The 13,818-nt window shown below is 34.3% G+C and overlaps 1 protein-coding gene across 2 annotated transcripts in view; it reads left to right on the top strand.

The window, feature by feature from the left end:
- Positions 1 to 13,818, top strand: part of EDIL3 (EGF like repeats and discoidin domains 3) — a 448,089-nt gene that overhangs the window by 323,229 nt on the left and 111,042 nt on the right. For both annotated transcript variants that reach the window (XM_017959723.3, XM_003899900.5), the window contains 3 exons: positions 1,204 to 1,359; positions 3,000 to 3,144; positions 7,378 to 7,562. In XM_017959723.3, the coding sequence (XP_017815212.1) occupies positions 1,204 to 1,359; positions 3,000 to 3,144; positions 7,378 to 7,562 (486 nt within the window). The remainder of the gene's footprint in view (positions 1 to 1,203; positions 1,360 to 2,999; positions 3,145 to 7,377; positions 7,563 to 13,818) is intronic.

The raw sequence follows: 13,818 nt of genomic DNA, 5'->3' as shown, positions 1-13,818 counted from the left end.
AAATATTAAGAGTAGTAAGCAAAATTTACATTCATGAGGGATACTGTCTTTTTGAACCTCCAGAGAGGAATGGGACTTAAAATGTATTATGATTATAGTTGTGTGATGTCTGAACATCGAAATGAGAAAACAAACTTGGATATCTGAGTCCATCCACTTAGCATTGTCCAAGGAAAAAAGGGAACATCGGCCCAGAATTTTTACACAAAAATTATACTCATCAAAACTCCAGATTTTCTTTATATATGAATAAGACTGATAATTACCTTGTGGGAAATAGTTAAGGGAACGATTTTATGGGGTTTCAATGGGGAAGATGAGACTTTGGGAGACTCAGAAACAATGGTGATAGAGTGGCTGTTTTCATCATGCACACCCTGGACCATTTCAAATGCTAGCTCTCAAAGTCTCATCCTACAGTGGAAAACTCTAATCACTTACATGAATCTGAAGATTTTCTGGTTTTCTTTGGAAAATAATATCTGAGTCATTAACTTAATATTATGGTATGACATATTTAATTTTTTTCTGGTTTATATTTTTGGAGAGGGTGATTTATAGCAATTTATCAACAATATTTAAAAGATTTTATAGACATCATAAAGGCATTTTAATTTTAATGTTTACCATATATGAAATTTTAATGTTTACCAGATATGAATAAGGCACTTTTCTACATTGTAGCATTTAATTGTTATTAAATATTAAGTGTCAAAAAGATATCTCTATTAAATATGAGAAGAATATTAACAATTTTATTTGATGTATGTTACTCTTGAAACGAACTGTTGCTTTAATCAGTTTATACACATTAACAGTTGTGTTGACAATAGAGTTTTATACTAATGACAGATTACTTTGACAAGAGAATATTACCATTTTTCAGTTTATTAAGTTACATCTGCATGTCGTGAGAAACCAGATGCTTTCTATACTTACGTTTTTGGGGCATATTGCCCTTTTCAAAGCCTGTTCACAAATATTTGTTTACTTAAAAATAGTATTCCATTATAGAAAGGAATTTTGAAGCTAAACTTAATATATGCCTATTGTAAACATTTATCTGTAAAAACTATATGAAAATTATTAGTTTTTATATTATTATTTATCTGCATTAACAATGTTCCATTTCTAAAATTTGTATTTTCAGTATTGTTATCCTGAAAGCAATAAGGTTATTGTTGATTATGCTTGTCTTTTCAGATAAATTTGCAAAGGAAAATGAGAGTTACTGGTGTGATTACCCAAGGAGCCAAGAGGATTGGAAGCCCAGAGTATATAAAATCCTACAAAATTGCCTACAGTAATGATGGAAAGACTTGGGCAATGTACAAAGTGAAAGGCACCAATGAAGACATGGTAAGAGTAATTTAACCTATTTAATTTAAAAGTAAAATGTCATTGATAATCATTGACTATCAAATGACAAGGTCTTCAGGAGAAGACTTATGTTGATGAAAATAAATTACTGATGCGTCTTGTTTTTAATTGGGCTAGTGTGGTGAAGGAAGTAGTAATTTCTCCAATTTATAAATTTGAAATGGCTGACATTTAAGATTTTCACACATTTTAATTGGTGGTGCTACAAATACTTTGACACAGATGGACATAGTCTTTTGCATGACAATTAAGCTTTATTTGAATGATACATTTTTATTTCATTTATATTGCTTTCGTGATTAACGCACTTTTTAGTTTGTTTGTTTTGTTTTGTGTTTTGAGACGGAGTCTCACTCTATCGCCCAGGCTGGAGTGTAGTGGCACGATCTCGGCTCACTGCAAGCTCCGCCTCCTGGGTTCACCCTACTCTCCTGCCTCAGCCTCCCAAATAGCTGGGACTACAGGGGCCCGCCACCACGCCCGGCTAGCTTTTTGTATTTTCAGTAGAGATGGGATTTCACTGTGTTAGCCAGGATGGTCTCAATCTCCTGACCTCGAGATCCTCCTGCCTTGTCCTCCCAAAGTTCTGGGATTACAGGCGTGAGCCACCGCCCCCAGCCGATTTCCGCACTTCTTAATGAAATAACTATTACATTAATGAAAACTATTATCTTAAAAGCAAGAAAAGCACTAAATGATAGAAGAGATATATATCTTTATATGCTTCATATTGGAAGAAAGATTTGTTACTTAGCAAAATAAAATATTTTGGAGGTATTGGATATAATATTCAATACCTCCTTTTCTTTTCTTATGATATTCCCAATTCTTTCGTTAGTTCTTCATCAAAAATTTTAATTTTAAAAATATCAGAACTGGAGATCATCCCATTTAAAATCAAGCATTATACTAGACTCTAATAAATTATATAAAATAGTTTTAAAATTACCCTCTTAAATGAATTTAAACAATGTTTTTGGATTATCAGGTTTACATGAAAGGTAAAATAAAAATAAACCTTAATGAATTTACAATGACACATTATAGTACTTGAATTTTAGAGGCAAACATAGTTTTTGGCTGGAAATTTTAATAAAGAATTCTATTATCCAATTACTTGGGACTGGCTGATGAAGATATAATCTTGATGAGTCAAACCTTAAAGCATCATAAATCTAATCGTAGCATTAGAGACACTGGATGATCAGGAAGCAGTAGCAAAGACTGGATTCTACCCGCAAAAGTACGAATACTAAGTAGCAAAATGGGCAGACAGTCCCAGATTAAACTGAAGGATTTAAGGTGTCCATTTCTCAAAAAAAGAGAAGAGCACTCCCCTGGTTCTGAAAGACTGGCCTTAAAATTGACAGGACCATCACAGTGGAAAATAGAGCAAATCATGAGCCACAGTGGTTTATGGCTTTAATTAGGATTTTATGTGTGGGTTTTATAGTCAGTGCTCATGGCAAGGCACTTCTCAAATGCTCCATGCTCCCAAATTATGTAATCTGATCTTTGAACAATTATTTTTGATAAGGTGTAGATAGGGTCAATATGTAAAAATAGGAAAAGAAGCTGTTGCAATGAATGATTTTAAACTCTGTATTGTTTTTACACAGGTGTTTCGTGGAAACATTGATAACAACACTCCATATGCTAACTCTTTCACACCCCCCATAAAAGCTCAGTATGTAAGACTCTATCCCCAAGTTTGTCGAAGACATTGCACTTTGCGAATGGAACTTCTTGGCTGTGAACTGTCGGGTAAGTCTCAAATTAACTATTTCTGTATTCTCTTTAAAGAAAACAAAACACATATTTGTATGTAGCCTGTTACTAACCTGCAAATTCAACAACCACAGAAATGTATTTCTGGGGCAAACTGTCTACAACATGGTTCAGGGAAAACCAGTGTGTGTTTATGTGTAGAATAAACAAGTTCTAAAACATGCTACAGGGTAGAATTAATGTAGAAAGAGTAATGTGTTTTGTTGGGTGGTCAAAGAAAGCACAAGGAATTCTCATGGGAAACTTGTCACTTTTAAATGTGTCTTATTGTTTTGCATAATAACTTTCATTTATGTTTTCTGACAAAAGTTTAGTAAGAACTAGAATCTACCCGACCTCATAAATTGCAGTTAAGGTTAGGCTATATAACACAGAAGAGTAAGTTTATCTTTGTCCATCTACCATAAGAACTTTATCTTTGTCTGTCTACCATAAGAACTTTTTTTTAGGTTTTATGAAACATGTAAATTTATCATTCCTCCCAAAGGGACAATACTTCAATACCAAGATTGCTAATATAAATTCATTCTTGGATCATTCTTAGCTAGCAACCTGCTTATTGTACAAATAGTGGTTATCCAACTCAAGGATAACCTATCAAAGGACTCGGAGTTAAATAATTCTTGTCCCCCAGGAACATCACTATTAGATGTAAAGATGAAGACCTAATGTGTGGGTCTTACAGTGGCCCCATTTCAATATAGTTAGATTCTGAATGAAATAGAAAATTGTATCTAGGCATTTCACTTATTATATTTTTGGTAGTTGTTCTTATATGTCTGGCGTCACAATTTACAAACTATCTTTGCCGCAGTGGCCTGAAATTATTTTGTTCAAATAACTGTGAAGAAAACTAAAAGTGCATGTGTGCTCCACTTTTTAGTGTAACCTTGAAGTGAGGAAAAACACTTACCAAATCTAAAACAATACCACTTAATTAAAAATAGAAGAACAAGTCCCTGCAAAGAGACAACTGTGAGCTTTTTATTCATTTCAAGAGGTTGCCTATAGGTTAAAGCGCATACTTTATATCTGTTTCTCTTCCTAAATTTATTTGTGTTGCCTAGAAAAGGAATGATTTTCAAGTAAATAAAATTTACTGTTAAATAGCCAATTTTTAATAAGCCCATTACATTTTAAGAATTAAAGCAATTTGTACAGGCAAGTGAACCTATTTTAAGAATCACATTTTCATATTCTATATTGGTGTATTTTTTGAAGCAATCAACATTTACTTTAGTACCATTAATTTTCCTAACAGAGATCTTTTCCTTATTTTGGTAATTTAATCCAGTTTGTTTACTCCAGTTATTAAGATTCAGTAAATCTTAGCAGACTTATTGCTGTACAGTGTTTGTATTCTGTGTCACTATATCACCACAGACCAGTGTCATCCCTAAGCCATTTATCATAAAGCAATCAAGAGGAAGCCACAATATGATGAGGTCTGCTGCAAGCCACATGGTTTTTAGTTGCTTAACATCGCCTTCTACAATTTTTCAGTCTTTTGATTCATGAGGGTCAGTCTTTCACACATGGCACGGTTACACCCCTAAGATGTGAATATATTTTACTTCCAAGTTTGACAAGACATTACACCTGACACTTTACAGGTTTTATTTTCTCAAAAAGAAGCAGTGCCGCATCTCCCAGCACAGCAAACTGATTTTGAACTTGCATGCAGAGAGTAATATCTCTCAATGGTTGCTTTAAAAAACTAGAGCACTTCATTATAGAAATACCAATTTCATTGTTAATACTTCACTTTGTTCAAGTGCTGGCCACGCTGGTGAAAGAGTTAATTAATTTATATGCATGAAATCATATGGATAAGAAGTAAAATATGTGGCATGAGGCACATTGGCAGAGAGCTTAGCTGTAACACTTGGAAATAAACACTAATGTAATGTACCAAACTACTCCCCACGATCCAGTGGAACACTGTAAAGCCTTATTGTATTCAGTAAATTGTTACTAAAATCTTTCACCCTGCCTAGAAGATCAGCACGTAATCTCTTCCCAGAGACTTTTGAAGATCAACTCCTAAATTCTCTGAAAGAAGTGTGACTTAAAATGTTTGGAATAAAATAGATTATTACCCTAATTAGAGGAGGAATACTCATCTATTCATTCTATGAACCAATAATTTGGCAATTCTGAGATAAATACTAGACAACAAAATGAGTATAAAGTGAATTTTATGGCTAAGCAGAAATGGTCAAAGTAAAGGCATTCCTTTTCTATCCAGTACTTCAATACTATGTTATATCACAAAAGGAAAGAAACAACTACCTTTCCTCTTTCTTTGTGTCTCCTGGAAACTAAGCAAAGTTTTCAAAGGCTTGAGGGGTGGTATGCTGGTAGAGGCAAAGATGGGGATAAAAGAACAAGTCAGAATTTTTCAATGCAGACAATGTATGTTACTGTGAAACTAACTTCCTGAAGATAAACAGCTTGCCATTAAGCTTGTTAGAACTTTCTAGACTCTTAGAGAATTGTTATGACTTTTTTTTTTTTTTTCCACCCAGAATATACAGGTAGGCATTACAGCTATCTTTAACATGAGGCTTCAGATACATATCTCCTATACCAAAATGCACTCGTGTTAAGATACACAGCCCTCCTTGTCATATTTTCCATGTTTTCATAGGATATGCATTTCCTAGATGGTGGAGGTGAAGGGAAATATGGGGAGCCTCAAGAAGGAAGAAGTAATTTAGATTGACCAGGACAGAAAGCAATTAGTTATAGCTAAGAATTATTGATCAATGAAGAGTTCTAAAGCACCTCTTTTATAGTTTAGACTCCAAAAAAGGTCTAGTTTTAGAAACTGTACACAATAATTAAATATTGTTGAGTACTTGTTGATACGCTGATATTTGGGGACTTACCATTGCCATCTGTTGGGATGAGTTTTACAGAAATCATACAAATAGCTAACATTGACTGAATGCTGTGTGCCAGCACTGTTTCTAAGTACTTTATGTTTATTAAGTAATTTCTTAGAACACTTCCTTGAGGTAGTTTCTATTATTATCACCATCGTACAGATGAGAAAATTTAGGTAGAAAGTTGTTAAATAACAGGGCAAGGCCACGCAGCTGGGAAACGGGAGACAGCAGAGTGTTAGGAGAAAGTATTGGGTTGGAGGAGTGTCCTCTTGTCATCTTTGCTTCTTTGATGATCAAACTTACCTTGTGAGTTACTTGACCACAATTTAACAGTTTCACATAAAGAAGACTCAGCCCCTGGCTCGTATGATGATAGAATCATGCTCTCTATCACAAAAACTGTAAAGAGCGTTTTGTCACAGTTGCAATCCAAGATTGGGAAATTGTGTGTATATGTATACACACACAAATATATGTACATACATATAATTTTTCAAGGACAGGCAGGCCAAAATTTTTACCATATTAAACTCAAAAATATATGCTGTAGATTTGAGAATCTTACAAAAATACCTAAACTTTATAGGTTATTAAATATGATTGAAATAAAATAATGTATTAAAAGGTTTGTTTAGGGGTGGTTTTAGCTAGAATTGTCTTATTATCTTCTGTTATCTATTAGTTTAAATTACGCTTGCACAATGCCTGGCACATGGCATACCCTCAGTAAATACTAGATTCCTGTCTTACAGAAGAAATGATGTTGGTGCTGTAAGAATCAGTGATAAAGATTAACATATTTCTTGAAAAACAAAATGCTGTCCAGTTTAGAATACAACAGTGGAGCAGCTTATGAAAATAACTTCGTACTGAGGGAATTTTCATTTGCAGTAATATGAAAACAAATAAAAGAAAAACAAATATACTTTGTGAGAAAATGTCCCATTTTTAAAGACAAAATGAAACTGTTGAAAACTAGGTAGCAGTCAGGAGGCCTCCAGTAATGAGGCAGGAGAGAGCATTTCAGCATTGTTTTCATTTTGCAAAATCATCTATCGCAGAAGAGTAGTTTAAATTGTCCTGTTTTCAATTTTTCCAAAATATATTCAGACAAAATAGCTTGAATTGACTATCTTGTTTTTCGATTTTGTTTCAGATTTATTTCTGATTATAGATTTTTTTTTGGATTTAGATGCTTTCTCTTTGAAGGAATGAATAGTATTATGTTTAATCTTCTCTTGCCTATCCAAAATGAATGCAGAAAAGTTCCAGGGTGATAAATTATTTTTCTCATGGAGCCCTTCTCATTTTCTTTCAGGTTGTTCTGAGCCTCTGGGTATGAAATCAGGACATATACAAGACTATCAGATCACTGCCTCCAGCGTCTTCAGAACCCTCAACATGGACATGTTCACTTGGGAACCAAGGAAAGCTCGACTGGACAAGCAAGGCAAAGTGAATGCCTGGACCTCTGGCCACAATGACCAGTCACAGTGGTTACAGGTAAAATTTTCCAAAACTGTTTAACTACCCACTATTCCTCTTTCTTAGAAGATTTCCTGTTGATTAGGTGAGTGTCAGAGTCGTTACCTTCATGCTAATTTAAATGTGCCTTCATCTTTGGCTTAACTAAATTGATAAAACACAAATTCCTTATGAAGCCATGTCTGTGGGCTATTTGTACGCTGGCGTTGGTTTATAGATGCTAGTGTCAGCTTGATGCAGGGGACTGTACCAGATCACACTATGTGTATGTCAATTGATTGATTAGGAGAGCATTTGCATCTTAACTCTTATCCATTCTAATACTTTGTATTAATATTGGCTTTGAAAGCATGACAGCAGGAATCCACAGGGCATTGAAATCATGCCACTGACCTGCAAACTGTTCACATAGAATCATGACTCATGACATATTAGCTCCTTACCTGTGGTTGCTAAGCAATGAAGATATTTGATTACATTCTCAAAACAGATCTTGCTTATAGAAGGAAACCATAGATACTGCAGAGTTTATTTATCATTTGCAAATGAACTAAGGTTACAGTCAGTGCTTTTTAAAACTATCTTCATGAAACTCACTTATTTGTGGAGCACGTTTAAATATGCACAGGTTTGTTAGTGGCTTCTGTGGCAAAAAGTAAGACAACTCAATTCCGTAATGAGATCACTTTATAGTGAAAGATACGAGTTCTGTTCTTGTTGATTTTTATGCTGTATTCATGAGTTTAAAAACTGTAGTAGTTCATTGCATTCCCAGAAATCATGAAAACAATTTAAAATAGTCAATTCCACCCCTATCAAACAAGATTTGCTAAATCTGTAATGGTTCTTATCAGGTTGCCTGAAATTTGCAATAGTTCCTCCCCTCCCTCCCCTCCCGTCCTCTCCTCTCCTCTTGTCTCCTCTCCTCTCTGCTCCTCTCCTTTTTTGAGACGGGGCTCACTCTGTTGCCCAGGCTAGAGAGCAGTGGTGAAAGCATAACTCACTGCTGCCTTAAGTTCCTGGGCTCCGGTGGTCCTCCTGCCTCAGCCTACCAAATAGCTAGGACTACAGGTGCACATCATTATACCCAGCTATTTTTTTTTTCTTTTGTGCAGACAGGTGTCTCACTGTGTTGCTCAAGCCGATCTTGAATTCCTACCTCCGGCAGTCCTCCTGCCCCAGCCTCCCAAAGTGTTGGAATTACAGGCATGAGCCACCACATCAGGCTTCTTTTTTCAGTTTTTTTCTTCAGTTGGTCTTGCTTTTTCTTATACTCACAAGTAGAAATATTCACTTTTTTCTTTACTTTCTGTTAACATTCTTTATTGATCTAGAGCTTTATTCAGCTATCATTAGCTAGCACACATTATGGGTAATTATGTAAGTCTTTCTTGTATTATCGTTCTATGAACTTTTTGAAGGTAAGGAGTATGTTTTCTAATATATCATCCCAGAACCCAACCTTATAAGTAGCAGTGCTTACTAAATTAAATTATTCATTTAACAAATGTTTGTGATGAATCTAGAAAGCATCATATAACATGAGAAGTAGTGATGACACATAAGTGAGCAATACACTATTCAAGCTCTTAAGACATTAAGATATTACCCCTTGCTTAAAATATTCCTTTTATCTGGCTTAGCTTACACTATTTTCTATTTTCTTCCATCCTCATAGCAGATGTTTCCCAATGTCCTTTCCTGGTCACCCTTCTTCTCCCCATTATCTTCCTGCTAACATCTCTTTCACCAGCTCCACACACTCACATTAACTGATTTAGCAAGTATTGGTAATTTCAACTGTGGAAAAATGACTTAAATATCTTAAAATCGTTTCCCTTCGTATCACCATCGCCACTGCTACTTCTATCATCAGCGCTACCACCCTCTTTCACCCAGGTTTCACAGAAGCCTCTTAACCAGCTTTTCCGTTTCTGGTTTTACTCTCTAAAAATTCATTTCTTAAGTTGTAACTCGTGTGTGTGTGTGTGTATTTTCCTAAAAGGTAAATATTGTTCTCTTACTCTCTTGTTTAAAACCCTTCATTACTCCCTCTGTTTCAGAATAAGGTGCAACTTCCTTAATATAGCCTAAGAGTTTTTGCATGATTTGGCCCCAGTTCGTTTCTTACCCTACTCTTCTAAATTTGCTTGTACTCAAACCAAGTACTATCTTCTTCTTCCCATTCCTTTATAAATGTCCTCTTGTTATAAGAAATGAATGGAAAGAGCCTCTACCCACAGCATTATCTGCCTTCTGTTGTATTTAAATCCTTCAGCTTCAGTTCGGATGTACCTTTCTCTGGGAAGGTTTTGCTGCCAAATCCATTCTGCCCACGTCTGACTTAAATCTTTCTCATGTATACTACTGCATCCTCTGTAATTTTGTCACTATATCATTTTCTCACTGTATTGGAAATTGTGTTTTTATGCTAAGCTGTTTGTTTCAAGAGGCTGAGACTATGCCTGTCCTGACTTTCTTAACTTGTGGTTCAGCATCTAACTGACCCACATGGTGGGCATTCCATAAAAATCTGTTGAATGAATAAATGAATGATTCATTCAAAAAATAATTCAAGTTATTGGTCTGAGCCAACATAGCATATAAGTTTGATCCCCAATTTAAGAGGCCAACTGGTACATATTCTTAATTTATCAGTATTTAAAAGATAAATTTAAAATTTCTTGTTGAAGAACTGTTTTTTTTGTTGTTTTTTTTTTTTTTTTTTTGAGACGGAGTCTCGCGCTGTCGCCCAGGCTGGAGTGCAGTGGCCGGATCTCAGCTCACTGCAAGCTCCGCCTCCCGGGTTCACGCCATTCTCCGGCCTCAGCCTCCCGAGTAGCTGGGACTACAGGCGCTGCCACCTCGCCCGGCTATTTTTTGTATTTCTTAGTAGAGACGGGGTTTCACCGTGTTAGCCAGGATGGTCTCGATCTCCTGACCTCGTGATCCGCCCATCTCGGCCTCCCAAAGTGCTGGGATTACAGGCTTGAGCCACCGCGCCCGGCCTTTTTTTTTTTTTTTAAATAAGGAAACTAAATTTTTATAATATATAATCGTCATGAAGTTTTCAGGTTCTTACTTGGAAGAAAATCTTCTTTCCTTTTGTTACACTTGACAATGATCAATTTAAAATTTTTCATTGCTATATATTCTAAAGACTGTAAATATTCCAGTCATGTATCAGATTGGCTGCATATTGCTAATGTTATTTGTGAGTCATAATGCCGTGTGGAATAAGGCAAACTATTTTACACCCCATAAGTAGCTCGGGAGGTTGGTAGACTCTAGAAACATCCACATAAAGGGATTGCAAATGGCACATTTCTTTGGAAAGATAAAAATTAACCAAATATTTTTCATGAATCAGGGTGTAATCTTCAGTGTGAGCCTCCATCTAACACTTTGTTCAAGATGATTTTTCAACTATCTTCTTAAAGTTATTTGCATGCTAAAATTGATTCATTCTGTTGATAATAGACTTTCTGTTAATTCAAGGACTAGTTCTTCTAATATATGTCTAATTTTTGTTGTATCAAAACATATTCAGAATCTCCAGGGCAAAGTAAATTTATATCTTTCCTTTTACTTATTTATTTTCTGACATCGTCCAAGAAAAAGGCCCAGAATTGTGACTATTTTTTGTTTTTTTCCCCTCAAGAGCATATAATCTGTTCAACTGTATATTGTTATGCTTGTTATTTGTTTTTGTTGAAAATAAGGTTAACATTTTCATAGATAACAATGTATGGGGTGATTTTCTTTTTAAGTTGTTTATATAGAGGTAACATAGAGGTCAATTTTTATCCTGAATTTATTTATAAAATCAGCCTCTGAATCAAGTGTATTTTTAACTAAAATGCATCAGTTCTGAGCAGTAGCTCCTCTGAAGAAAAGCCATGTCTGCCATTTAAATTCCCTTCCTTCATTATCAATCTCTTGCTATTTTTTTAAGAAATGTCTTTTACATACCAACTAAAACGTGACCCTCTAATAGAGTTTTATTTCCATTTAATAGGTTTTTCTAAAAGCTAATCAGATATCTGGCAATACAATTGTAAATTCAGCCCCCCAAAATGCCCGTATGCCTAATTGTGATATAGCTGAAGGAATTCTTATGTGTCCTTTTGGGAATTCGTATGTATTCAAATCTCATTTTAACATTCTATTATTTTTATTACTCTAATGTTTCATCTAGTCACTTCTATAAGATCAAAATGTCTGGAACTTCTCAAACAAATGTTCTTGTGTGATTTTTTTTTTTTTTTTTTTAAGAGGTGATCCTACCTAATTGGCTAGCTTTCTTGAGTTGCTACTATTCATAAAATTATTATGCTATTTCTATCTGAACATGGTGAAAATGTGTGAGGGCCTCAGGAAGCCCTAAACAGAGGCATTTTCAGACCTCTGTGTATGATGTTTTGTAAAACTTTAAAATTCAACTAATACTTTGAGCAATAAAGCCTACCAATGTGTTTTCTGAAAGCCTCCCTAAGGTCAAATTTTAGTTTTTAACTTTCAAGAAAATCTTACCAACATTGAAATTGAAAGATTCTGAGCCAATTATTCCATACTCCTAGTTGGACATTCCTAACTCATGGTTAGGCTAGATATTAATCTTTGTTATAAAAATAAAGTAACATTTAACTCACAGAGATGTTTTTAGGTTAAGACTATTAGCTTCTGTAGTTAGTTTCCAAACAAAGAAGTCAGAAATTGTGATGGCTCTTAAGGTGGATTAAATAAAACAAATAACAGAACAGTGGAAGCATGCAGTAGGTACCCAGTACCTTCTTTTCCTTTCTGGTGGATTGTGTGCCTCAGGAGAACAGAATTTGACACCACCAATTTTAATCAAAAATGAAGATTTGCATATGTATTCTTCACTTCCTTGTGTTGATAAATTACATATATTGGCATTGGCACATAAAAACTTTGAAATGTCTTTATCTAGGTAACATCAGATTGTTCAGCTTCTTTATCCAGTAGTAATAATTTAAAGTGAATAATTTCTCATTTGCCAAGCTTCTCTACTGAAACTGTATTTTTACTAAAGCGGTTATGTATTTTTATGTCTATTATCAATGGCTTTCAACAGAAATATTAATTTCTTTTTTTATTTATGCTCATATTAGACAAACTGATATTAAACATTGTTAAGATGCTTAAAGACATTCTATGAGGAGCAGTGACATTGCTAATGATCATGCTATTGTGAAGAAATATACTGATTCATTTTGGTTTTGTTCACGGAACTAAGAAAACTGCACTCAGAGAATTAACTTGGATTAACTGAAAACTTATTTTAAAGTAAAATACTACAAATTTTGTTATAATGAATACATTTCATGTGTATTCATTGCCATATTGGTGGTGACTATAGAAAATGGATAATTTACTATTCATAATTAAATCTACTGAAACGTTTTTCAGATTTCATAAAGGGCAACATAATATAAAGGACTAACAGGAAGGAAAATGTCACAATCCCACCCAAGAAATGACCTTTTGGTCTATTTCATAAGGCATTTGCTAATTTAAGGTAATCTGCATAGTATTTCAACCAAATTAGTAGAATTAATAGAGTTGTTAGACAACATTTTAGTGTTGACCTTTGTCAAAATCACATCTGACTCTACAGATTTTCATGTCAATACTAATTTTGTGGAAATGTGTAAGAAATCAATTGAATGTAAGCTTTCAAATTAAATAAGCCTTATTTAATTTAGATCATGTCAGATTTTTAAAAGGGAGTATTCTAGACATAAAATTATAACTTCATTAAAGCCATTAACTTCTTTTGCCTTCTGAACAATTTATTTACAGGAGAACTAAAGGAAAGGTTTTCAAAATTAAGTGACCACCAGGCCACTGGAAACATTTGTCAATAGGAAGGATTATTCTGATTTCTAATGTTTCTCATTTATGAAGGGTTCACCTAAAAAGAAGATCTAAAAGGGTCAAGTAATGAAACTTGTGTATGATTGTGAGACAGCTTCCATTCTTCTATAGTATTGATATATGTTGGGGTGTGCTAAGGGAATCAAAGGATGCTCAGCCTTTGGTAGGACTGTAAGTCATCCTTATGTATTGTTTCATTTTTTAAACCACATACCATGAATAAGAAATCTTTTTGATTTTTATAATTGTATGATGTCAAAGGGAATCTCCATTATCCAATTAGAAAAAAGAACTTTTAACAAACAAAACAAAATTGAAAGGGCATTTGTACAGAAAATACTTAGAGTACAAAGAAAAGTGCAGTCAATATCAA

The sequence above is a fragment of the Papio anubis genome, chromosome 5, assembly GCF_008728515.1.
Source record: "Papio anubis isolate 15944 chromosome 5, Panubis1.0, whole genome shotgun sequence".
Classification (NCBI taxonomy): domain Eukaryota; kingdom Metazoa; phylum Chordata; class Mammalia; order Primates; family Cercopithecidae; genus Papio; species Papio anubis.
Note: the sequence above shows the minus strand (reverse complement) of the source record. Positions and strands in the feature narration are given on the sequence as shown.